This window comes from Liolophura sinensis, chromosome 8, assembly GCF_032854445.1.
Source record: "Liolophura sinensis isolate JHLJ2023 chromosome 8, CUHK_Ljap_v2, whole genome shotgun sequence".
Taxonomy (NCBI): Eukaryota; Metazoa; Mollusca; class Polyplacophora; order Chitonida; family Chitonidae; genus Liolophura; species Liolophura sinensis.
The window spans coordinates 51,568,001-51,595,985 of NC_088302.1; the positions used below are offsets into that span (position 1 = coordinate 51,568,001).

Consider the following 27,985-nt stretch of genomic DNA (forward strand, 5'->3'; position numbering starts at 1 on the left):
TTTACTTTTACATGTATACATGTTTTGCATTAAATTATCATTATTTGATAGAGATGTAACGCCGTGCATAAGAAAATTTAACTTTTATGACAACGGCCAGGTTCGTGTGAAAGATCACGGACAAAACACCGCCCTTGTAAACCTCCTAACTTAAAGTCAAAATAGGGCGAGCCATAATCGAGCACACAACCTGGATGGCGACGCTTTAGCTCACTGAGCCAGCGAGCCATGATCGAGCACACAGCTTCTATGGTCAAAGGTCTCGTCGTCAGTGTGGATGGCGACGCTTTAGCTCACTGAGCCAGCCAGCCCCTGTTTTGTAAAAAATGATTCAACTGTAGTTTCTCAAAGTTTATTGAAGTCGCTCGCACAGCCTGTGTTCTTTGTATTACATGTAATAATATACATAATCCCTGATAAAATATTGTCAGGTTAGGGATAAATCTTACAAAATGGGACAAAAGTTAATATTACATCTTTGAACAGTCCACATGCATGCGTACTTGACAGATCCTGTCTGTTTCATTTACCATAAAAAGAGCATATTCACATCGGCCCAAACCTTGTTAGTGAATGTGGCTTTTGTTATACAAAAAAACTGCATACCTAAAGAGATCACGAAATCATCCGTAGCCTCGTTTCAGACGATGAAAATGTCTTGCCATACATAACTTTGCACTGCGTGGTACTAATTAAAGTTTATTTGAATTATTTTTTCGATCAGTAGACCCCCTGGAAAATCCATGCCTATGATGCCTACCCTTTTTAATGACTGTCCCTCCTGCGCCAAATAATCCAACAGTCTGTGATTCACCCGCCATGCCACTGCATAGGGGAATGCCATGGTACCAACCCCACAGGTAAAGGTAATGAACATTTTGGATTTATCTCCCCTGTGTGTCTCCTCCAGGTGTCGCTGTATATGGTTCCATTTCTCGTCCAGTTCCCAATAAAAGAGGGCCCACACTTCCCAGTGATCTTCTACATTTATCTCCGAATACTGAAGTCCAATGATCGGGCCAACGAAGTCTTGAACGATCACTATTTTACCACGACATTCTCCTAAGGTTGGAATTCTGTTCGCTAACCAGAAATTGTGCCAGCGGAACATGCGCAAATATTTTGATACAGTTTCGAACATAGTTTCATTGTTTCCTTCTGCCAAGTATTCGCCTTTTACCCGCATAATCACCGCTTCTGTGGGGTAACTCGTCAGAAATTCGATCACGTCCTGAATTACATGATCAAAGAAGGTGTACTGGTACACCGATCCGTGGTATATGGGAAGAGTGTTGAAGTAGTGTCTACAGCGAATGTCCAGAAACCGAATTCCTGCTCTCAACTGTCCAATCAGTGACCAGGATTGAGTTTGGACCAGATCGCCGCCATAGAAACTGACCGTGTCATGCGTGCCTGGCATGGAAACTTCCGCCAGTAAAAGACTGTCATTCAGCGAAGCCATCCACTCCGGGTTTTCAACAGTGGGCTCATTTCCGTCATCGTAATAATCCGACTCTTCAAATGCACGCAGACCTTTTGCGCTAGAAATTGCCAGAACCAACCATACAAGCATCTTGCCTTGGTTAGTTTCCGTTTACTTCAGTGGTTTGCAAATTTTGGCTTTTTTATCTTCGCATCCGAAATCTATGAGAAATCTATGTACACGTTGTGAGGGCCCATATGAGCATGAGCTATGGTCAGTCCCAATGGCTGGGCCGGTCTTTTTGTGCGTATCGGGTGGCTCTAGACCCACGATCAAGTTACATGTAGGATACCTATATTACACGTGAAAGAACCGCGACACTGGATGCACAGTTAAGGCAAGTCAAAGGCCGCTCTGAAAATTTCTAAGGGCACATCACAAATTAAAGCTAAACTCTAATAGTTTGAATGAGTTTGCAGTTTATTTCTTTCTTTGTCTTTCAGCAGATGTTCGACGGTAATATGATAACTATCCAGGCATGAGCCTCAAGATCGCCATGCTGTGTAGGAAATAAATCAAACGGTTATAACAGATTTGTTTCAAGACATATCTAGCTCAATTGGATTCTGATCACTGTTATATTCTGAGTACACGTTGTATAACCTTTTACTACAAATTACACGGCGTATGACCGAGTCTTCATTTGTTAGCGCTAGCCTATATTAAGGCCACTTGTACAGCATTCCATGAATCCTACTGTAATGAAAGATGACCCACTGACGTTAATCCCGATCCCATGGGACAAATTAAGGAGCTGTCAACACTCAGCGTTGTCAGTGTAATACAAGACTTGCCTTATTCAGTTGTCATATCATAAACCCAACATAAGCACATCGTCGACAGAGAAATATCTCAGATATCGTTGAGAATAAAGTTGCTCTGCACATTATTTCGGTCATACAATAGACAAAGTCTGGTTTTATGGGAGTGTGTGTGCAACATGGTCGTCCCAATAACGTCATTTTGTATACTGCTGTCTCGCTATAGACGCTGATACGGAAACCAAACATTACTCTATGCGTCGAAACAGACATTCGCATACAAGCCGTCAACCAAGATAGACGTTCCAGGTTTATAATCAATGACACCTCCATTAACGCTCACGCCTACGAAGCAGACTCTTTGATCACTTGCATAGACACCAAGACACCAGACATGACACCCACATCGCCTCTCCCTCATACGACACGAATACTTTCGTCACTTCGCAAAACTGATCTGGGTCCAGGCTCACAAAGCTGTCCTAGGCTCAGACTTTGTCTTAAATTGAGCTGTTATTCCTGAACGTTGATTTGAATAAAATAATTTTTATCATGAAAGTCTAAGCATAAACATTCTTACGGCTAGCCACAATATTAGAGCAGGTAACTATTTTGAAGTTAACACCACAAGTCTGACTTACGTCTACGACAGCTTCGTGTCCCTGGGACCATACATACACACATCAGTTCTCCCGTATACGAAACGTTTCCATCACTATGCAACTCTTAAGCATATGATTACATCGGTTGGTATGATCATTTTTCTAGCCTGCATTGCAGTATTTCACAAAATAATACCAAGTTGACTGTAACAGGTACGCTTGCATGGTTAGAAACAGTTTAATGGCTTCTTCTCAACACGAATATCATGCACATGCGCAGTTCAAAATTCCATATACTCAACACAGAGCCGATTACGAAGTAAAATACTGGATCGAGCAGTTCTACATTATTTCAAGATTTCAATCACGTATTTTGCCACATCAGCCACTAGCAACGATGTCTTTTAAGTAATACAGCCTAATCGCGCATTTATATACATTCTCTGGAGTTTTTCAACTGAGGCACATTGAATCCACCAAAGCTAAGCTACGTACACATAACCTGCTTGATAGAAGGTTTAGAAACTCTATAATAGTGGACATAGATCTATTATTGGACGTATCAATACACAGGGTCAAAGGGAAATGGATCTACCCTATACGGACAGTTGTACAGAGCCACAATAGTAGTATATGGCCACCGCTACATTTCTTTGAAAATAATCTTACATCAGCTGACAATAACATTTCTACGCAGACTTGAACATTGTAGATAGTTGTTATAAAGTTTAACACTTAAAAATGACGAATGAACCATTCCTGATGTAGGCCTATCAGTGAGTCAGAAAAAAACCTATAGGATTATCTAAATTATTGACACGGTACAGAAACATAACGAAAAAGCTTATATATGTGACCATGTATGTCCAAACCAACAACAACAAGGGCACATAACGTAAGCTCTCCCATCTCCTCCATCAGCCAATTACAGGCTTAGCTGTGTTTGTCTTCAAGGAACACTTGCTCACAAAAATATACTGCTGAAAGATAGATGGCGCTGTAAGAGATTGTCTTGTACATTGTACACCGTTACAAACTTTGAGCTGAATTTTGTCTAACTTAACAACCACGAATTAAACCCTGTATGTCATACTCAATGGTATATTCGTGTATATACCGATACGTCCGGGTCTTACATAGTCACCAGACATCCATAGTGTATAAAAGTTGTGCCACTCGAATCAGACTTACAGGTTTACAATTCAAGCGCTACGCAGCAATCATCCGTCAAATGAGCAAGCGCTAAAATAGTTGACATTATTTACACATTCACAAAAGTTAACATGGAGATGATCAGTGACAAGTCATATTGCCACTACGGCGTTTAAATATTATCGAATCCTCATCATGCTCAAATTTCCAGAAACACATGTATTGTCCAAACAAAAACAACGGTGAGATCATGAATTAGGGTTTAAGCCATCAAACCTATTCTTGTACATAAATCGCAATTGTGACAAACTGAAACCCCTTTACGGTATATTACTGTTGCGAACAATATACATGTATATTAAATCTCTAATGTCTGATTTTTTTTTATAAATGACGTATAATGTTCTTTAGGCCAATCTAGTTCACATGTAAGCTCGCACGCAAACTCACGCAAAAAAATAAGAAAATAACAAAAAAGTAAGTTTAAACTGAATACCACAAGTACAGCTGATCACGTGACTGTATACACAAATCAAATTACATATCACAGTATAAACATGCCGACAAAGCTTTGGAGCGGCATTTAAATGGGATTGAGAGAAATGATGGAGTACCACGGTCTTTAAACGAGAAAACAAGGATGCATTCAAACATTTCATCTCCCTATCAATGTGATTAATATACGACGAGTTTTACATTTTTTACTTTTGTCTAAAGGGAACACAACGAAAAGCGAAGTCTAGTAAGAGAAGTGCCCAGGTGTAAAACAGATGATATAATAAATGTGCATTTTTATAAACAATGTTTACAGTTCCTGAACCCATCTTGAGTATAATGTGTGTGTGTGTGTGTGTGTGTGTTATTTCTCGATGATGATAAAAACACCCCAAATAAAACAACACTCACGGCTACAACTTTATCTTACCATTAACCCAAGAAGAGGCGGAATGTACGTCTATCAAACACCAAATAATGGCAATGGAATGTTTGAAACTGCAAGAGCTGGTGGCAGACAAGGCCAAGTTAACCGTATTGGGTCTTATGTTGACCTTAACAGGATGGAGTTTCGACAACACACATATAATGGACGGGTGGGAGCTCTACAGACAGGTATATACACCATATAGTTTTACATTGCCAAATCAAGGGAACACGCATGAATTGATCTAAAAGTGCGATACATACACAGAAGGAACAGAAGAAATTTAAATTTTGTTCGTATTCATATTCATACTAGGGATGAGTTTAAAAACAAGTGCAGCAGCTAACGAGGATGGTTAAGAAACCCTTTGTTCCTACTTTAATACAGTCGGGGACAAATATTACAGGTAGCGTTACAAGATGAATGACACTGACGTCCCCCGATGAAAAATGAAGATTCAAAACCCACTACACCCAAAATTTACTAAAATACACGATTAAGTTCGAAATTTAGGTGGAAATCTAAATACAACCAAACCTGGATGGGTTTAGACACGGATTGTTTGAAAACCTTTATAACTTGAAAAAGTTTAAACCATAGCCCAATAGTGTTTATAGCAAAGTGTTGAAAACCTTCGAATTCAGGGAGCTGGGAAACTTTGGTAAGCCTGTTTACTGGTCTAGCATTACATCCCTCCACACAAATCCACTGAATTAAGAATTGAGCCCTACATTTCATCTTTGGCCATAGAAATTCAAAGGTACAATACATATTTCTCATGTCATACACTACAAGTATGTAGATATAAAAACCAATGTAAGTCACATACATCAATTACAGTAGTTGGATACATTGTTTGATTAAAGGAAATATGTTAAATATATATATATATATATATATATATATATATATATATACCTGTGCTATTCTCAGATGATATCAGGCATAGGCAATTCGATAGTCTGAAATAAACACAACTATATGGGCATATAAATAACAATACTAGCAAAAACAACAAGTCAGGAATTCAAAATGTACCACAATCACAATCACACTCACACAACAATAACTTAAATCCAAGTGACACAAAACAGTGGTATCTCTACGGACAGTAGTATAACACTGTATACCATTTACCACCTTATTCATGGAGATGGTATAACCACCATATATGCAGGTGGTAAAGTAACACTGTATACCATTTACCACATTATTCAGGGAAATGGTATAAGCACCATACATGCAGGTGGTAAAGTAACACTGTATACCATTTACCACATTATCCAGGGAGATGGTATAACCACTATACATGTGGGTGGTAAAGTAACACTGTATATCATTTACCACATTATTCAGGGAGATGGTATAACCACCATACATGCAGGTGGTAAAGTAACACTATACCATTTACCACATTATTCAGGGAGATGGTATAACCACCATACATGCAGGTGGTAAAGTAACACTGTATACCATTTACCACATTATTCAGGGAGATGGTATAAGCACCATACATGCAGGTGGTAAAGTAACACTGTATACCATTTACCACATTATTCAGGGAGATGGTATAACCACCATACATGCAGGTGGTAAAGTAACACAGAATACCATTTACCACATTATTCAGGGAGATGGTATAACCATTATACATGCAGGTGATAAAGCAACACTATACCATTTACCACATTATTCAGGGAGATGGTATAGCCACTATACATGCTGGTGGTACAGCCATAACAATCCATTTATGACCTTTTCAAGCCCTGGTCAAAAATTAAGGTTTTGTAGCAAAGAGCTCATCCGTATGAGGTACATGAATACAGAATTTTAGCTCAATACATAAAGAGTTTAAATATTTACCTTAACACAGATTCTAATATACAGAAAGAAATGTGAAGATCATGAATTTGATAATATACCTACACATAGAACATTTTGAGATATCACACCCAACATGTACTTTGTCACTGATTCTATTTTACATAAGACACTAAGTCTATATGTTAATATAACTTACATTATTTACACTGTTTAAATAACACATTGTCATGAATTTTATAACTTATGGTAATTAATCCAATCTACAGATAAACTATCCCTCTTGTATTATTTTGTGTCACATCTATGCAAAGCCTCAATTCATTACATGCAGTACTTTGTACAACACTTCATTACATTTAAATTTGGAATATATTTAACTCTTACTGGATGCTGCAGCCATTGCTTGGAGTATGACATTAGCTATGCCTGTACTGTGTACAGGCGATCTAACAAATAATAAATTTCACAATAACTACTAAAGTAAACAAATTCTCCACAAGGTGTACAGCACAAAATTCATGCAGTACAACCAGTTTACTTCATTTTAATCCTGAAAACTGATCATAAATGTAAGTAGGTACAATGGTAAAAACATGTGACACAGTCTGTGACCTTCAGGTAAATGTAGGATAATTTGCTTTAATGAACATATACATCCTTATATGTAATAAAAAACTTGTCTCATAAATTAAAAATGCATTAAATTATACTACTAATAAAAAAACTTTATATACCTTTCAACAGGGCTATAATTTAGTATCGTATAGTATAGTATTTCTTTTTATCCCCCATAAACAAATTAAGTACAGCATCTACCCCAAACTTTGCTACCCTTTTTTCTGAATGTAACTTGAACGGTTAAACTCTTAGTTACTCAGTTATGATGATGACAGAGGTATAGCTATGTTACAATAGTAAAGTAAACATACTTCACTTTCAGTTCCTGTAACAAACCTGCATATCCAACTCAAATACAACAGTAAAAGAGAAAGACCTCCAAAGTGAACTAAAATCTATGAAGGACAATAAAAGAGGCGCAACTCATTTACCTGTACAGGTACAGTTGTATGTACAACTTTGATATTGTAATCTATGTAGTAGACTGTTCTTAAAGAACAAACATGCAAGATAAGGGACCTTTACTGCAAATTTAAGTTGCCTACTTAATAACCGAGGAGTGAGTTTACATTTCTATAAATACATGTAGGTATGTCAGTCATATTCAGGTATTCTTTAACATATTCTATAACAGCCATAAGAATATCTCTTTATGTTATAAGTCATTCAGCTGGTGTGACTTTTGAACTGCAAAGGCTTGTTAAGTTTCCTTGCTTCACATGAAAATGCATGAGTATTTTACTCCTTCATGTACTGTTTTTAGTTCTAAATGAATGTCTTCAAATTTGCTTGTTTACCAACTCACACGTAGCAGTTCGTACATTTCAACATGCACTTAAAATATACATACATACAAGTATGCTTAATTTGTTCATAAATAAAAGTTTTCAAACCAGTCTTAAATGATAAACATTAACAACAGTGTGGAGAGTTTATTAGGATTTCACCTCAATGCCACTGACTATTTCACCGATAATCCCATAATGTAAATGTGAAAATGTAAGCTCTTATCTTACAATGCAAGTAAAGTCTGCTTTAATGCAGGTAATTATGTACAGTGGTCATAGCTTCACTCACACGAATCACATGGGCGATCACAGATAACATAGAGCTTCTGCAGGAATTATTGCACAGGTTCATGGGCAGGTCCAACAAAGCTTGTAAGATAGACAGGCCACACCACTGCACAACATAAGGTAGCATAAACCCAACCATAGTTCATATTAAAGAAGATAACACTCAGGAGGACATCAAAGAGTTTCGCTCAAGTTCCATTTCTAGTTCGTAGCTACTCTCTATCTCAGAGGTGGAGTCGCTGTCATTGTTCTCGCTCGTACAAACACGTACACCTGTCATCATTGACTTTGAACTGCTGGCATGTGCCTGCCTCGAGTTGTCTTCCCCATTAGAGTTGTCTCCCTTTATATTACTATCAGAGTAGTTCCCCTTGGCTACGCTCTTTGCGACTTCTCCATCCCCTTCCTGTCTCTTAGCCTCCTCTAGATCCATGCAGTGCTGAAGGCCAGCACAGTAATGCAACATGAGGACCATCAAGGCCTGGATCTTCTCATCTGCTTTCACAATCTTACACTGTAAGATTTTCTTTGGACCAGGATCAAGACTTTCCTGTTCTGCTTTAGCTAGCTCAGCTCTATGCTCTGACTCCTGATCAATCTCCTGCTGGAGTTTGCTCACCTAATACAAGAGAAACCCAAAGCAAATGACATTTAATTTCCGTTACATTAACTCAGGTTGAGCACAGGATTCACATAATCATATGAACATTAAAATAACGGTCATCATTTTTATGTACATTATAACATTACAATGAAACTGCACAAACCTGGTAATAGCACTACACTAATCTAACCATATAGCATGTGAATTAATCTCTGATCCCCCCAATCCAGTCATAATTAAGTGCTTAATTTTGGTTTGGAATCCTGATTTAATTCTAAACCTATAATTTTAGTTTCGCAACCAAATGTTCCATGGTTCTGAGTTTGATGTACCATTGCATCCAGCTTTTCCTTCCGTTCTTCCAGTGTCAAATGTGAAAAGAGTTCTCTTCCCATCTGCTTGGCTGCCATGACAGCCATCTCATCCACATTGTGCCCACAGCGATTGGGACGAGTGGATTCTGCCATTCTAGACTGTGATATGGTTATCTCCCCTTCATCGCCAGAACTCTCAGCATTCTTATCATCATTCTGCAATATGTGTGAAACGTCACATAATTATTTCTGCAGACATTATTGAGTGAAACAGCATTTTTCTCTTCTTCCACAGATTCATGTTTTCTTTCAAATTACTGTATTTGACCTGAAGTCTGGCCTGAAAAAGTGTAATTTTAAAAGAACATAAAGGTCTTACAATTCTACTTTTGATGCCAGCAGTTTTTCTGATAAAAAATGAATCAAACATCACAAAAAAGATCCCCTATTAGGCAGATGGATCACTGAAAAAAGCTGAACCAGTAGAAATAAAACAGTTGCGTACACAAGAAAAACATGAAGTTTGTGACCAGGTCATTTTTTCTGAGGTTTTTTCATAGTGATACCCAAATAAAGCAATTTAAGAAATGGTTGTTATGGCCTTTCTTCAAAATCCTTTATCAGATAGCTTTGCCATAATGCTCTGTCAAACAAAACATTGTCAGGAAATGTGGGATTGAAGCGTACAAATATAAACGATCTTGCTATTAAATCAGCCTTACACCACACAACGTTCCTGACCTTGTTAAACTCCTCCCTTGGCAGAGTGGGTGGGGCGTTCTGGTCCACCAGACACTGTAGGGAGGTTGTCGATCGTGTTCGTGGTATTCTCCTCACTGAGAGAAGCCCACCACTGGCAGGGATGCCATCCGACTCATTGTCGTCAGGGGCAGAGTTTCGACGACGTACATAGAATGGACTGTATTCCACTCGGATCTGGTTCCCTGACATCATCTTTCTGGCTGCCTGGGGGCTACCATTCGGGCTTTTTATCCCTACACACAGGCACAATCACAAGGCACACATAATCATGAGAATGTCCTACTGCTTAAGTGGAGCATCAACTACCATCACACATAAGATACATTTGCTCACAAATTCAGCACAGGCTCAATCTTACATACTATTTATATACATGTATAGCTGGAGAGAAAAGCTTAAGGTGTCATTTTCATAGCTCTTGCTTTTAGTATTGGAAACAATGTCTCTGTATAAACATCATGCATCACATATTTAACAGAACGGATTTGTAATCATAATCAGCTGCACTCTAGATACCACCTACAAACCTCAAACAAAAGATCCGCTATAAAATGTATTTAAAGTTTGGAACCAATAATGTATTATGGATGATCGTGGGTTTCCTCAGGCTCTGCCCGGTTTCCTCCCACTATAATGCTGGCCACCGTCGCATAAGTGAAATATTCTTGAGTACAGCGTAACACCAAATCAAATAAATAAAATAAATAATGTAGTGTACATTTATCTATTTAATATCTGATATTTTTTATTTAATAAATTCCTCCACCACAAAACGGGTGGAGCAAATGGTAGAATCTGGAGAAATCTCCCACACTCTGAAGCGCAGCTAGCAGGAGTTGGAGAAAACCACCACAATCTGAAGCGTAGCCAGCCGGAGCTGGAGAAAATCACCACACTCCGAAGCGTAACCAGTAGGAGGTGGAGAAAACCACCATACTTTGAAGCGGAACCAGCAGGAACTGGATTTTAGTGTTATGGATCAAGCTCAGATTGGCTGCAGCCAGAGCAATGCTTCTGCCGCACATTCTGTTGCATTCAAATGCATAATTAAAAACAATAAGCATTTAAAAGGACAAAAATGTCTTCATCAATACAACACTAAAAGGACTAACTGTTAAATATGGCATGCTGATATTTACCTTTCTTCCCAGTTGAGTCTTTTCTGAATTTACTAAGAATGCCACCAGACCGATTAGGTTCTTCTGTCGTCTTCTTCTTGTCCACCTCTACCACTGCTAATGGAGTTTTGTACAACACGTCTGGTTGAGAGCGGCGACGCAGACCATCCCTAAAAAAATGCACAAGAACTGTATTAGGTATCCACTTGGGGCAACTGACTGCCTGACTCATTTAGGACCAATGAAGTCACATCTGGATTTTGCCACTTAATAAATACAGACTGCTAGATTTCCTCATTCCAAATGCATTTACATATACACTTATGGGCCTTGAAAGCAAAACATATGGATGTGGCATCAGTGATACAATCAGCTCTTTCCCTGGACGCAGTTTGATGATCCTCCATCTGACATACACTCTATTTTAGTATTTACAAGTGCCTTTAGGGGTTCGTCAATTCACAGTGACCTATCCAGCACTAAAGGTCTTTTAGTCTTTGATTAATACCAAAGTTACCAATAAGAATAATACATGTGAGCACAAGACTGAATCAACACGCTTTACTACCCCACAACACACACATATCATATTTGCTTTGTTAAATAACACGAAAATAAGCACTGACTTTCTGCAGAGAGTCTGGGCCTGACACTTCTCTGTGCACTTCTTGTGACAGATCATGTCGCACGAATGACACTGCAAAGCTGTCTTCAGCCAGATCTGAATAGTAATGAAATTAAACAAGAGCATGTGCAGAGATTTCATAACCTAATAGAGAACAGAGCATTATTCTGTGCCACAAGTCTAAACACTTTGTGTCCACTATAAATAATACTGTACAAACTATGACAAATGCTATTATATCCTTTTCTCACAGGTTGTGAGATATTATACTACTTGGTAACATTATATATTAGAATACACATCAAAATTAGGAAGGAATGACCTGTCTCTCTCATTAAAACTCACCTTAATGTAGCCTTAGATGTCAAATGTCCATAGATTTACTTAAAATGTTCATCAAAGTTATAAATTTAATTTGCTAAATTTATGATATCCCCCTCATCACATATATATCTGTACAAAGTCTGAGATTATTTCAAACGTCAAATCTGCCTAATTTACAACATAACATAATATGTCGTTTGTGTTGAGATCTTCAGAGTACTTACTTTTTTCCCACAGAAGTGACAATATGTGGCTGTGTGAAACTGGGCACTTTTGAAAACATGGAGGCCCTCGTCTGATCTATAGGAAAATATTTATAAATCCATACATAAACTTGAATATGCAATATGAAAACTATTAACTTGTTTTGACAGCTACTATGCATTTGAGTACCAGACATGTCAGAAGACAATACATAGCAGTACATTTTGTATTAGCTATATATTTAGGAGACATGAATATCACTGATATGTGCATGCGTTTGGATTTAACAACTTGTTTACTTTACAGTTTTTAATGCAGACCATATAAGAATGGTCAGGTGTGAACAAAACTGTTTTATTTATCTGATTGATGTTTTACACTGTAGGACAAGAATATTTCACTCATATGATGGCCGCCAGCATTATGGAGGGAGGAAACTGGGCTGAGTTTGGGGATTCAAACCCACAACCATTCGCCAGTTGCTGAGGTAGCCAGCATGATCTGGACTTGAACTCAAAGCGAACAAATTCTTGAGAGGCTCCTGGGTCACTGCGCTATGCTACCATATTAAGCACAAAGGCCCCTCAGAGACAAAATGACACTGGTCCTGTCTGGCCTAAAAGTCAACCAGCAGGTGATATAACAGGTCAGCCCTAATCCTGGGACCCAAAAGAGAGCCAAACACGTAAATACCTGTGAATACCTACAGCTAAGCTTTATTACAATTAACAGAATCCATCATATAAGACTACACGAAATCTGCCTAGCACACAACCTACTTTCCTCCTGCTGCTGCTTGACTCGGGGAGACCTTCATGGTGTCCGGCTCGTAGGTGAAGGGTATGGAAGTGGGGTGTCTGGTCATCTTCTTCCTCTCCTCCAATGTGGTCTTCTGTGGTGTGTGCAAAAACCCCAGGGTAATGTCACCAAAACACAGGTTAGGATCAAAACCTGGGTGAGCCCCAAGGTTAGGCAGTTTGGCACGGCTGTAATATTAGGACAGGGCAATTACTAGCAATAAGCACCTTAGTATCATTGCGAGTAAAGGAGAATCATTTAACAGGGATATGCAACCGAGAACAAGACAGTTTTAACATTTTAATAGTGATACCAATGATTATTCTACCCATATAATGTAGCATAAGCACTCAAGTGAATTTGCCACAGTTTGAATGCAACGCTAAATTATTACATGTGCAGCTAAACACTGAATCAAAGTACAAAGTTTGTGAAAAAATAAATATTGTTTATAAACACCACTTGTCATAGATTACCTTGCCCCCGCCTTTGTTTCCACAGGTGCCAGGTGCACTGTCCTCTGGGCATCTCCCTGTAGGGTCATCAGACAGTCCAGGGCTACATCACTCAGGGTCAGGCTTACCTAATCACAACAGGTAGAACAGTTATCAATACACTGTACAAGCAGATTTCTCACACTAACATCGTCTTATTACATGCCAGATTTAGTTCCGAGAACAACTTTGCATGCCTAAGGTTTGTGATAAAGGCAACAGATATCAAACGTCTTAGGACTGAAGTCATGAATTCAAACACAGGTTACAACTAAAATCCTTTGCTTTAGGAAATTTAAAATTTTTGTTCACTGATTCTACACTGTAAAACGTACTGAAAAATGCCAACCACAATTTGAATTCTTCCCTGTTCAAAAAGTTTTGCTTTTAATGCACTTGCAATTTATGACTTAAATCTTAATTTGCTTGATAAATACAAGCCTGGACTACACACAGCACTTACATCTACACTACTACGCCAGAGAGAACAGACCACTGAGGACATGCAAAACAATAAAGCTGATTATAATTTAGTTAGTCCATGCACTAACATCTGTAAACTACTAGGCCCATGAGAACAGGTCACTAAAGAGACATGTGTTTAGTTTAATAAATGCTCATAACATTAAAACATAAAATAAAAATGAGCTGAATTTAACCTGAGATTAAGATAGACATCTATCTTAATCCTAGATATAACCCCCACAATTTATAATCGCACATGCCTTTTAATTTCTCCTCCAGTCTGGGTGGGGAGAGCATCTGGAGAAACTCCATGTACATATAACAATGACAAACAGACAGAAAGTGGCCTACATGTGGTTGACCGGTTTTCACTGTGACTTACATGACCCAGAAGCATGTCTGTCTCTGCCTTCACCACAGCCTCGTTTTTGTCCATTTTCTTTGGTATGTTACACCACACGCACACATTCAGGTACTTATCCTCATCATCCACGTCAAATCTGAACTTCTCATTCCAGATGGGGTCCTGTCAGAAATGCACAGAGGACTGGTTGTAAATGAACATTAATTTAGAACAACCAGTTTTCTTTATAACTTTGTTTATTTGACCAGTGTTTATTCATGCTGTACTCTAGAACTTTCCCCTACATGTATATAGCAGTGTTGGGTTTGGAGGTCTTCAGAGACCTGAATTGGTGCCATTACAGGGCCCAAATGGAAGCCTACTATGGTTTTCCTGTATACCTGTACTTGCACAGGTAAGTGTAGGAATCTCTACCTACAGCTGGTCAACATGTTACACACTAGGCTACAAATACACATACACATACATGTACTGTACCTGGCAGGCAGACACAAGCCCAGTCTTTCTGACCTCTGTATCTTCCTCAATGTCTGACTCAGACCCGGACTCCATCTCCTCCAGGCCAGGGTCATCCAACCTCTCTGCTGAAAACTGATAAAGCACATGGAACATCTCACTAGTATAAAACTTCACATACAGGTAATACTGTTAGTTCACAGCTTTACATACTTAGATTTGGTAGCAAAGCTACCAAAGAGCTCGCCTGTAGGAGATACATTAATAGAAAACTTAGATTTGGTAGCTAGACTACTAGGAGATACATAAATAGAAAACTTAGATTTGGTAGGAAGGCTACCAAAGAGCTCGCCTGTAGGAGATACATGAGTATAAAACTTCAGCTCATAAAGTACTGAAATCGTGAATTTGGTAACTTACGCTAATTAATATGCATACAGAGCATCAGTTATCGAACATCCCCCTGGCATCATTGTGCTTGCCTGGCATGTAAAACTTCAGGTCAATACATGCAGTACTTTTTGAGATACCGCCCCAAAAATTTTGTTTAACACTGATTCTAATACACAACACACTAAATCAGGAACTCAGCAATTCATAGTATTTAATATGTACACACCGAATCAATGATGGAATATCGCCCTCGTGTTATTGTGCTCTACAAGTGTGAAAACCCTGATCTCAATACCGACAGTACTTTTTAAGATACCACCCCTAACATTTTGTTCACAGTTCCTTTCCCTGTTATTGGAGGAAGACGCTCAGGGTATGACACAGGCACAAGCTTAAAAATGGTATGTTTTAGATTAGAACACAGAAGGCACAAAGTTCAGTTGACACTACAGTGTATGTATAAACACACAGATGTACATCAAAGGCTGTACATGTTAGCTGTTGTCTGTGATCAACTTTCTGCCTGCTCATAGTCCTGAAACCACTAGAAGACTTAAATTTAAAACACAACTATAATTGTCTGTATTGTTTCTGTAATAACACGTATGTTGAAATTCATGTACTTTCTAACGCATTTCAACTTAAATAACAAGAATGCTTGGAAAAGAAAAACGCTGAATTTTAACGAATACATCTGAAATGTAATGAAAATAATATTCAGTGTGTTTTGCACACTTGTCTGATGTACCTCTGCAATATTACTAATCTAAACTAAATCTTCACAGATTTCAATTCAATTTTTACTGGAATATCTTTCAAGAATTTACAGCGGGATTTGCACTGGACCAACAAGATGTATAAAAATGTACATGTGCTATTAAGATTGAAGAAGAAGTGACAGATAAAATTTTGTTTCGATAAAAGCTTTTCATTTTGACAAAAATGCTGTGGATGCATAAAATAACCTTAACCTACATGTACATCCAATATATGTTAAGAAAGTATCTAAATCCTCTGAATCCATGTTATACATCTTCTCATGTAGACTGCTCACTGGCTCCGGTACTTTACCAGTTCTCTGTGTATGTAGCATCTCACCTTTCTGTGAGCGGGTGATGACTGTGATGAATCACTCAGGGGAGGTGTTTTCCCAGACCCAAGTGGTGATTGCTTCTTTGGTGTTGTCAATGGGGACCTTAACGTGTCCTTCACTTTGTCTCGCGACTCCACCCCTGATACTGCGTTAACAGTTCTGCGTCTCACTTCAGGGCTGCTCTGTGGGGAATCCCCTGTCTGAACCTCACTGGCTGAGCTTTTGGTACGGCGTCGCAGCAGAGCGGCCACTGAAGACCGTTTCTGCGGTGACCTCTCGCTAATCGGGGAGCCCTGGAGGGACTTTGTGTCCCCGATGACAGATTTGACACTGATATGGACAAAGTCTTCCTCACCTCTGTCTTGGACACTGTCTTCTCGAGATCTCAGCTCTCCATCCTACAGGCAAACACATAAATGACTGACAAACAAAGCGGATGGATTGGAGGATGGACTGGTGGTTGGAAGTGCCAGATTACATATCTGTGTACATCAGTCAGCTTCCCAATGTGAAGGCAAGAATAAAGACAATTTGTTGGTAACTGAATATTTGTAAACCATCTTTTCATTCCTCATCCTGAAGGTATACATGTTAAAGAAAACTCTAGCATAAAATACATGTCAGATGAAAGATCAATGAGCTTTGTCCATAAAATCAGTTCGTAAGTAAAGCCCAGAGAAAACCCATGACTATCCGTAGGTTGCCGACAGATTGGGAATGATGTGGAAGTCAATTCAAGCATTGTACTCTTTTGTTCTTTTCTGTAATGTATCAATCTTTCTGTACAGTTGTGTTTGTAAAGCAAAGAGGTAGTTCAAAAGCACTGGAGCAAGACTTGATTAGGCACGAAACATTACCTCTGTCACATAGTTTATACTGCTTGGCCAATCAACACAGTCTGACATTTCACTCACCTTAACATTGATAAAATCCTCTTCAAATTTTATATCAACATCACTGGATTTGTTCCTAACAACTCTCTCAACACGTATTGTAAACCTTGTAAAAAAAGAAAAAATTTCTGTTAGGTAAGGCTAATCGCCTGAGCTTGATCGAGCTGTCTGATCGAGGCTATACACCTGGTAAGCATTTACATAATAGACCGAAAGCTTTAGCCCAAGGTCAATTATGTTACCACTTACCAGACATATAAACTGCGATCAAAAACCCCAAGCCAACGGTGATAACCTACTTACATACTGAGGCTACTGTTCAACTGTGGGTGCTTTCTTTTGCGTATTGTCCAGTTTCGAGCTACAGTTATGCAATATGCACAGTAATGATGTAAGGCGACACCGAATTCTAAAAATTCATGTAATCTAAATAAATTGGAACTATTCATGTTGACTAGAAATCTGGGAGAAAAACACGTCTTTGAAGCTATCAATTTAGATCAGACCCCATGACAAGTGAAATTATGATTAAGATATCTGAATTTCACTCTCTCTTTGGGCCTTTTTTTACATAGGACAACAACAGCCCCATTAAAATGACCCTCAAAGCATGTGATATACATAGCATACAGAATCAAACACTACAAACTTTTTACAATCAAATTCTTAGAAATTCTATCTCATTTTCTTCTAAAATAATGGTATTGGGTAGAAAATACAGGACCTTTTCAAATTCTCCACCTTAATCGACACAATATAAGCCTTTTGTATCCCTAAGAGAACAATTTGGACTCTTCTGGAAAAATTAGTGTCCCATTAATTACTATTGATATCAATGAATTGTTCCAAGTGCCCAAGATGTACATGGGACTATTCTGGGTGATAAGTCATACATGTCAGAAATGGCAAGAAATTTGCCTGCTTCCCCTTGCTATTTTTTAGCACATATCACCACAATATGGCTGAAATGTTGCCAACATGGCCTTAGCCATAATCATTCAGACATTCTCAACAAATAATTAGGTCATGTGTATTATGTATACAATAGATGCTTTCTGTGAAGGTTTCACACAGATATGATAGAATACAAATTTTTAGATATGTGACATCAAGAAACCCTTAAATACATTGATTTTATGTCCTGTGGGGAGTAGGGTAACATGCAAATTTCCGGAGGCAGGAAAGCACCATGTCTGTTCTGTATAGAAGGAGAAGGAATAGTCTTGTTGTGTGGTAAACGCTAATAATTTAAGCTCTCTCTATCTCTACTACTACCTCCTTTGGCAGTATATATCAGAAAGCACAGAATTCCAGTTTCAAAGGAATGATGTGAACTTATTTCAAACCAGGATCAATAAGAGTCTGTTATACACCACTTATTACATCTCCTGCCAGAGAAATTGGGCAAAACGCAAAGTACGACACTCGTGCGCAAAAATAGCGGCAGAATGTAATTCATATTATTACACTACTGAAAAAGGGAGACTCAAAAGTTCTGCACAGAAGACGAATCCTTCAGAACTTTCATAATAAGCGCTTTCAATTTTAAGCTACATTTTCATTATCACAAAGAAATTTACCATTATTACAGAACATATTGTATCAAAAATTTTTAAAAAAGTTTATTAATCCTTCATGCTTTCATACTGTGAAACCATATGCTGTTGATGACACAAGTGTAAAACTGACTTTGATACTTTCTTTTGCAGTACTCACATTCACCTCCCCTATTATGTTAGAAATATGCCGGGAATTGACAAAAAAAATTGTGAATGAGTGTATTGGGCACAAAAACTGCAGGTTACCTTTCTCCAGCATTTTTCAGAAGCTTAGCGGCCTGTTTCTGAGATGTGACCTTCTGACCTCCAACAGCCACAAGTATGTCATTCTGCAAGCAGACACACTCATACATTGTCTGTGTACATGTTCTGTGTCTCCAGAATTGTATTGAAGTATGCAGCCAATATTTCCTACTAGGTGTATAAATAAAGTCAGCCACCAGGTACAAGTTATACCAACATCTCTGACAAAAGTGATCATAAAACATAAATTTTATAACACAAGAGACAACAAGAGACAGGAGTGCTTTGTGAGAAGTATTGGTGAAATGTAAGGAACAGACGCTCTGCAAAACAGGTACTGTACCACTAGAACTGATGGCTGATTTTCTTGAGCAGTATTGTCATTTAGTTCTACACGTTATTCGGTGAAATCCCATTAAAATAATAAAGTAGGATACTTTTTAGAAGGCTTGAGTATCCTGCTTTTGATTGAAATATGTTTTAGGCAGGTGCTGTCTTGTCCTTTAAAGGCAGAATAGAAATGTTTTGAATGTCTGAGGAGGGTATCAAAAATAAAAATAGAATTTGAAAGTCATCTAATATGTGGCCTGTCCCTGCAATTTGTCCTGCTAAAGACATATTTACATGACTAGAAAGCCTAGAAAAATACAGGGAAATCATAAAAATCATCAAAATCAGACAAATTAAAAGCAGTAGATTTCCAGATTTTTGTTTTTTTTAATACCATTTTGTATGTTTCAGTTTATAATCACTTGTAAAACAGGAACTAAATTGGTTCCACTTAAAAGGTATTTAGAAAGGACCATCAAGTTTTTGCTTCCAAGACTGAACCAACAGTATATAAATCTTTGTAACCTACTATGCCAAACATGAAATAGAAATTGACGCTATATAACAGTTGCCATAGCAATGAGCTTGTAAACAGTCAGCTATTAGACAGGCAATCACATTTACATGAACCAGACCATCTTCTTACCTTTCTGACATCCACAAAGGCAGCAGGGCCATCTGGGGACACCGCCTCTATCACTACCACTGACTCGTATCTCTCCAACAGGAAGTCCTTCAGCATAAAAGTACTTCATTATAGAAATGATCCCAAAAGCTGAGAACTAGACGTTGTACATGTACATACATTTTGATTTAACACTGTAAGAAAACTATAAGGGACGAAAGGCTTTACCTCCTTGAAGAGTAGCCCTATGGCTTGACCAGGTGATCGGACGATTTCCACGTCGTGTACAACGAACGTCTTCCTGATCCTCATCATGTCCACCCACGGCAGAGGACCTAAACATCCAATACACCAGTTGTTCATTCACTATCAAGAAATGTCTTCTACACCATACATGTACTTAACTATATTTTTTCAGCCTGTGAGGCCCCAGGGTCAAAAATAAATCTTATACTGAAGTCAAAATTTCAATTATTAAATTTGGTATGTTCCTTTCTGCTATTTTAGGTAAAGTTGAATTTACTGTAACATACCCTGAATTTACGCTGTAAAGCCAGATTTTGACCCTGTTACATAAGAAATAACAATTTTAAAGTTGATCTGAAATTTTGAGATAAGTCTAAGTTCGCTTCGTGACCCCGGAGCCTTGTACTGGTAAATGAGTGAAGAGAGATGGGCACAAGCCCCAGTCAAATTTGTGGCCTGGGAACTGCAATGAAACACTGGTCAAAGCCCAGGGGTCAATACTTGTATATTAAATTGCTAATACATTGCTATCAAAACCACCTTTACCTAACATTCACTTAGCACATGTCTGATGGGAGACAGTCACTAAACACATGATAAACTGACTGATTGCTGGTATTCACTAAACACATGACAAACTATCTGACTGCTGACATTCACTAAACACATGAGAAATTGTCTGACTGCTGACATTCACTAAACACATGGCTGATTGCTGAAATTCACCAAACACATCATAAACTACCTGACTGCTGACATTTGCTAAACACTTGATAAAATGACTGAAATTTGCTGACATTCACTATATACATGATACACTGGCAGATAGCTGACATTCACTAAACACATGATACACTGGCTAATAGCTGACATTCACTAACCACACGATACACTGGCTGATTGCTGATATTCACTAAACACATGATACACTGGCTGATTGCTGACATTCACTAAACACATGATACACTGGTTGATTGCTGACATTCACTAAACACATGATACACTGCCTGATTGCTGACATTCACTAAACACATGATACACTGGCTGATTGCTGACATTCACTAAACACATGATACACTGGTTGATTGTTGATATTCACTAAACACATAATACACTGGCTGATTGCTGACATTCACTAAACACATGATACACTGGTTGATTGCTGACATTCACTAAACACATGATACACTGGCTGATTGCTGACATTCACTAAACACACGATACACTGGCTGATTGCTGATATTCACTAAATACATGATACACTGGTTGATTGTTGACATTCACTAAACACATGATACACTGGTTGATTGCTGACATTCACTAAACACATGATACACTGGCTGATTGCTGACATTCACTAAACACACGATACACTGGCTGATTGCTGACATTCACTAAACACATGATACACTGGTTGATTGTTGACATTCACTAAACACACGATACACTGGCTGATTGCTGACATTCACTAAACACACGATACACTGGCTGATTGCTGACATTCACTACACACATGATACACTGACTGATTGTTGACATTCACTAAACACATGATACACTGGTTGATTGCTGACATTCACTAAACACATGATACACTGGTTGATTGTTGATGTTCACTAAACACATGATACACTGGTTGATTGTTGACATTCACTAAACACACGATACACTGGCTGATTGCTGACATTCACTAAACACATGATACACTGGCTGATTGCTGACATTCACTAAACACATGATACACTGGTTGATTGTTGATGTTCACTAAACACATAATACACTGGCAGATTGTTGACATTCACTAACCACACGATACACTGGCTGATTGCTGACATTCACTAAACACATGATACACTGGCTGATTGCGGACATTCACTAAACACATGATACACTGGTTGATTGTTGATGTTCACTAAACACATAATACACTGGCAGATTGTTGACATTCATTAAAGACACGATACACTGGCTGATTGCTGACATTCACTAAACACATGATACACTGGTTGATTGTTGACATTCACTAAACACACGATACACTGGCTGATTGCTGACATTCACTAAACACATGATACACTGGCTGATTGCTGACATTCACTACACACATGATACACTGCCTGATTGCTGACATTCACTAAACACATGATACACTGGTTGATTGCTGACATTCACTAAACACATGATACACTGGCTGATTGCTGACATTCACTACACACGATACACTGACTGATTGTTGACATTCACTAAACACATGATACACTGGTTGATTGCTGACATTCACTAAACACATGATACACTGGCTGATTGCTGACATTCACTAAACACATGATACATTGGCAGATTGCTTAACTGATATCAAGAGCAATGATTAAAGCATTTGTCCACAAACAACAAACTGAAAGACCAGTGGGACAGCATGAGTGACATCTCTGGATCATGCAGATGAAAAATCATACAATCGATTGTTCAAGTAAACCTTGATTTGCATGTGAGTTGATCTTATATCCCCATGTGAGTTGATCTTATATCCATATGTGTGTTGATCTTATATCCCTATGTGTGTTGATCTTATATCCCCATGTGTGTTGATCTTATATCCCTGTGCGAGTTGATCTTATATCCCCATGTCTGTTCTCCAGACATCTACCATAATTATAATATGAAGACAAGCACTATATACCACCTATGTATTTTACCTTATGTGATATATGTCTCAAACCATATTTAGGGATTAGAAAGCTAATGTATAACTCACCCACAGAGACTGTGCAGTAGAGAGAGGACTCAGGGGGTGGGGTCAACAGGCGACTACACTCTATCACAGTCACTTCTAGACAACCCTGCCCAATGCGGTTGCCACGGAAATACAGATCACGGGCTGGTAATGGTGGTTCATAGGGCATGAAGAAGGGTTTGTACCTCATTTTGTAGTTAGGTAAAGTGTGCTTCTTACGAATAGAACGACGAATCTAAAATTGGCCAATCACAAGCAAAACTTGTATTTTCTGCATAAAACTGTCTAATAATCTTCATGAACTGGGTAAACTACAAAGCAATTCTTTTATAAAAGTCTATAGCATGGCTTTACTTGATTCCATTATCTTTTTTGAAATGCAATCCTGTAATATCATTTACAAGGAACAAAAATCAGGAAGAAATGACTGATGATATCTGTACATATACATGTATCACAAAGTATTAAAGTTTGTAAAACATTGCATGTTCCTAAGGTACAAAAACTATATGACACACTGGCATTTATGAACAAGCACAAAGTTTGTGCCTATAGTATCCTTACCTACACTTTGTCATACTATATATGTATATATCACCCACCCCTCCCTCCTCATTAAAGACAGGGGGATAACAAGGAGACCCCCAAAGGACTAACCTGATTGACAATAAGTGAAGTAATCTGAGGGATAGGCCGGCCTTCAAACCTCGACTCCACATTGAATTCCATAGTGGGCCTCCTGAGACAAAAAAAATACCCAACACTAGAGTAAACTGATTACTCAATTCAAATTCAAACTTGCTTATTCCTTTATTTCATTTGAGTTTTACAGCATACTCAAGAATATTTCACTCATACCACGGATGCCAGTTTTAATTATTTATTTGATTAGTGTTTTACGCTGTACTCAAGAATATTTCACTTATACGACGGCGGCCAACATTATGATGGGAAAAAATCTGGCAGAGCCAAGGGGAAACCCACGACCATCCGCAGGTTGCTGGAAGACCTGCATGTCCCACACACTTTCAATGAAAAAGTCACGAGAAGGGGTAGTGGATCCATCCATTTACAAGGTGATCCCTGTGCACCAATTAGATCACAGAATTTGGTGTGACGGAGGATAAATGTAAAAGCAGACTATCTGATAACAGCCACCGCAGAGTCATTAACATGTTCCTAATCAGACTATCTAAATTCAACATACATGCAATTATCACTTCCTTAATAAACTTGATGCCACATGGCTCTTACTGTTATTAAGGCAGCTGAATTTACTAACACAGATGAGTTTATGAAGAAAGTGACAGACAGTCATCTACCATACATCAACATCATAACATCTTTCTAACATACCTCGTAAAAAGCCAGAGACCAGTGGGTGTAGGGTTGTCTAGTCATCTGGAGGCGTAAACAGCCCTTCAGCTCCATCACCTTAACAGACAGGTAAGCCGACTTTCCAAACACCAGGTCAGCATCCACAGCCAGGTGAAAACCTCCCTGATATTCAATGTCCAGGGCAATGTCCAACTCCTGTACATACAACATAACAGAATATGGTCACTCGACATACCAAATTAACCTACCTGACTTCACTTCACTAAAAGTATAAAACCATTAAGCAGAGCGTGGTTAGCTGGTCTTCCACCAAAGAGCATGCTTGAAGGAATACGTGCTCACAGTGCAGAAAGCTCACAGACAGAGGAATGAGATTCAAAATGGCTGAAAGCCATGAAAAGCCATTCCAACTATCAAAACATTTTTTTTACATGTATGTACATAGAAGAGGTCAGGAACATACACTTGACCAATCACAAACAAACATCCCCATTTGAATGGAGAAAATGAAACCACCTGAGGACATCAACCAAATCTTTTTTCACTCAATGCCACACTTTACATATGCTTCTAACAGCAGTTGTACAAATCATATATCTTTCAACAAAGGTCAACAAATGAGCGAATTAATTTATTTACACTGTACCTCCAAACACTGCTTATCCTCAGAAGTTTGCACATGTTTAATAGCTGCATTGTGAACCATTGGGAAAGTAGGCCCAAAGTTGAAGTCTCTGACCTGAAACAAAACAGATAAAAAATCACCATTAAACTATGCAACTACTTTATTTGAATGCAAAAAAATAACAAGTTAAAACAATATTTAGATACAAGAGATCCAAATTTCTTTAAATTTTCAGAAATACTACACCATACATAAACACTATACGTTAACACTGTTATCATATTTATATCATACATCTGTTATGCTTTGCACGTTCACATTAACCTATGTCATTTTCAAGCTCTGGTGGTAATTAGAAGCTTTCATAATAGATGATACTAAACAAAAGTGTGTTACTCATAAACACCTACTTCTAAACATACATATAATATATAACAGTCAATGCTAACTAAATTCACACTCACTTTTTTTTTCATTTTTACACTATGTGAGAAAAATATAAAAATCACAAAGAGATAAAAAAAAATTACAGAGATCCTGTCAAGCAGTTTGCCAGATGTTGTCTGCAAAAGTTCCAAAAACTCCACATTCAGCTTCCTTATCACCCATCTGTAACAACAAAAAATATCACACTACATTTAACTTCTTGAGTCACAGTTGTTTTCCAACATGTCCAACAATTTTACTTCTAGACTAGCTGAGCCCACATTGATTTGTTTCTTTGTTTGCTTGTGGTTTAATGCACCTTTTAACATCAGTTCTGTCAAGTCATATGAAAAATTTATCATGATATCACACTGAAAAATAATGCAGATGATACCAGACATGACACCCAAACATGGTATACCAGCACCAGATCAGCTAGTGCTCTACCCTAGCAGCATGCAGCAGAGAAATTGCCCAGATTACCAATACCAAAATCCTTAAAACTGAGCTCATTTTGAACCAACCAAGCAGATTAAAGCCATTATGAAATATGGCAGCAAACCTGAAGGTGTGTACAGTAAGACATTGTTGTATCAGTACAACCAATGCCAGTGTAAAATATGAGTTAAACTGCAGTAATTAACTGTTTCATTTCACTAGCAGGGAAGATAATCTCACCGTCTGACAAGGTTGGTGTCTTTCAGCTCTCGGAACAAAAACTGAAATAACACGTTAAGGAACAGACAAGTCTCCTTCCTCGTCTTCAATTCTGGGTCATTCAACAGTTTCACCAATTCCTGAAATGATCATTAAGCTTCATATAATTCATCAGGTTCATATCACGACAAATAGAATGAAGTGTAGCATGAAATACACAATAAGAAATGAAAGCAACATCAGAGCTTTTTTTTTTTTTTTTTAAACCTTGGCCTCACTACAACACTGTTACTGAGAGACAAATGTGCCCACTAATATGAACTATAAAGTGGGGTGCATTATCAGCAAAATGTTGGCCAATGATAACCTGTGGAACATATATGTATTTCTTTAATTTCAAACATATGATTTCACAGCTTTTATACTTCCTATAATTGGATAGGAATACAAACTTAATATACATGTATAGGGTATATCAGGTTGACTGAGAGTGTGTGAATCAGTGCCTGTGTTGTATATCTCAGGATGGTTAAATGGTACACATAAGGGGGTAATCTCTGTGAGTCATTGAAATACAATGGAAGACCTTTACGCAAAACATCTAGTAGCTGCTACACAATCTAATCCTACAGATAGGTATTTTAGGCATTTCACGTATATTCAACCATGAATTTTTTCATAGCTCACAGTTTACAGGGCTAGGATTACAAATAATAATGTACATACACAACCTTTTACACTCATTTGTTCTCAATGTGTTGTCCTCAATATTAAGATGTTTTCTGCTCAATGATACAGCTATTAACCTAGTCTATTTCTGCATCCAGTGCATGTCAGTTTATGATATGCTTTGCCGTGCAAATGTGGGCTGGACCAAACTTCTCTAAATACAAGTTATACATAGCCTCATGTGTCAGTAACACAATGTTTGGATAAAACTCAATGACCCGATCAGACTTAGACAAGACGAGGGGTGGGGGGTGAGGGGTGTGGGCTCTCTAGCGCATCTAAAAGACGTGATTTTACACTAGGTGCCAACAGCATCATTGAGGCGACAGACAGATGTATACTTAATTTACCAGAAACTACCTTAAAAGCCCCCTCTTTATTTTGCAATCAAACCCGGGTTGGGTCACACTGAAGACATTAAAATTGGTTTTCATTGCAGCCTCACTTGACAGTCAGCACTTAAACCTTAGAACAAAGAAAAAGAACAAATTTCACATACCAGCATGAGAAAAGCAGATCTATTTTTTACTACTACTAAAGCTCTTTGGGTGGGGGGGGGTGGGGGTGTCTGGTTTTTTAAATTTTATTTTTATTTTATTATTACTGTGTCTACATGTGTGGTATTGTGAGCTATAGTTCACACCCCATAACAGACTGGCACTACCACACGAATATATCGAGTGTCGGCGTTCACATGTACGCTACTGTCCACCTCATAATGCCATACCTTGGGAAGCCTGAAGGTGTCAGTCTGTGGTGTGAGAGGAACGGGCAGAATGGGCAGAGATCTAAACCGTCTCTTCAGCCATAGACACTGAACCAGCAGTGTCAAAACGACACCAGACAGGAATGATGCCAGCAAAATGGCCAACATCACTGCTAGAGACCTAAGCTTGTCGCAGAGAGACACTTACTAACGGCCTCACAACAACAACAGCAACAACAACAAAGGCGAACTGTCATTTTTTGTTGACCCGTCCCTTCGCCCGTGGTCTTAGCCTGAAATGACAACGGCGTAGCGTAAAACCTGTACTTCCACACCATTATCGGGTTCCGCTGTCAAAAACGTATCGTTGGAATAATTCAACGCTACAAACAGGATTCATGTTGCCATATTCTGACTGATAT

General features: G+C 38.3%; 2 protein-coding genes across 2 annotated transcripts; both read right to left on the bottom strand.

Moving 5' to 3' along the window:
* Positions 1–688: 688 nt before the first annotated feature.
* LOC135473654 (1-phosphatidylinositol phosphodiesterase-like) lies at positions 689–1,573 on the bottom strand. The gene has a single exon (XM_064753519.1). The coding sequence runs from the start codon at positions 1,571–1,573 to the stop codon at positions 689–691; it is 885 nt and encodes a 294-aa protein (XP_064609589.1).
* A 6,404-nt stretch (positions 1,574–7,977) lies between these two features.
* Positions 7,978–27,985, bottom strand: LOC135473655 (PDZ domain-containing protein 8-like). The gene is made up of 23 exons (XM_064753520.1): positions 27,585–27,985; positions 26,150–26,268; positions 25,576–25,654; positions 25,067–25,159; positions 24,439–24,615; positions 24,024–24,091; positions 23,740–23,821; positions 23,104–23,317; positions 20,331–20,437; positions 20,124–20,210; positions 19,151–19,233; positions 17,367–17,451; positions 16,458–16,850; positions 14,988–15,101; positions 14,529–14,672; positions 13,664–13,770; positions 13,169–13,375; positions 12,410–12,485; positions 11,863–11,957; positions 11,258–11,406; positions 10,098–10,351; positions 9,375–9,572; positions 7,978–9,057 (listed from the first exon to the last, which is right to left on the bottom strand). The coding sequence occupies exons 1-23, from the start codon at positions 27,729–27,731 to the stop codon at positions 8,602–8,604; spliced, it is 3,534 nt and encodes a 1,177-aa protein (XP_064609590.1). The 5' UTR covers positions 27,732–27,985; the 3' UTR covers positions 7,978–8,601.

Bases quoted from the DNA above. Each gene is read 5' to 3' on its own strand.
- LOC135473655 (XM_064753520.1), bottom strand. From the start codon at position 27,731: ATGTTGGCCATTTTGCTGGCATCATTCCTGTCTGGTGTCGTTTTGACA. The intron at 19,234-20,123 runs GTAAGAAGATGG...GTCTGCTTGCAG, and splicing joins CCTTTGTGGATGTCAGAAAG to AATGACATACTTGTGGCTGT. The intron at 9,573-10,097 runs GTCAGGAACGTT...CACATATTGCAG, and splicing joins CAAGGGAGGAGTTTAACAAG to AATGATGATAAGAATGCTGA.
- LOC135473654 (XM_064753519.1), bottom strand. From the start codon at position 1,573: ATGCTTGTATGGTTGGTTCTGGCAATTTCTAGCGCAAAAGGTCTGCGT.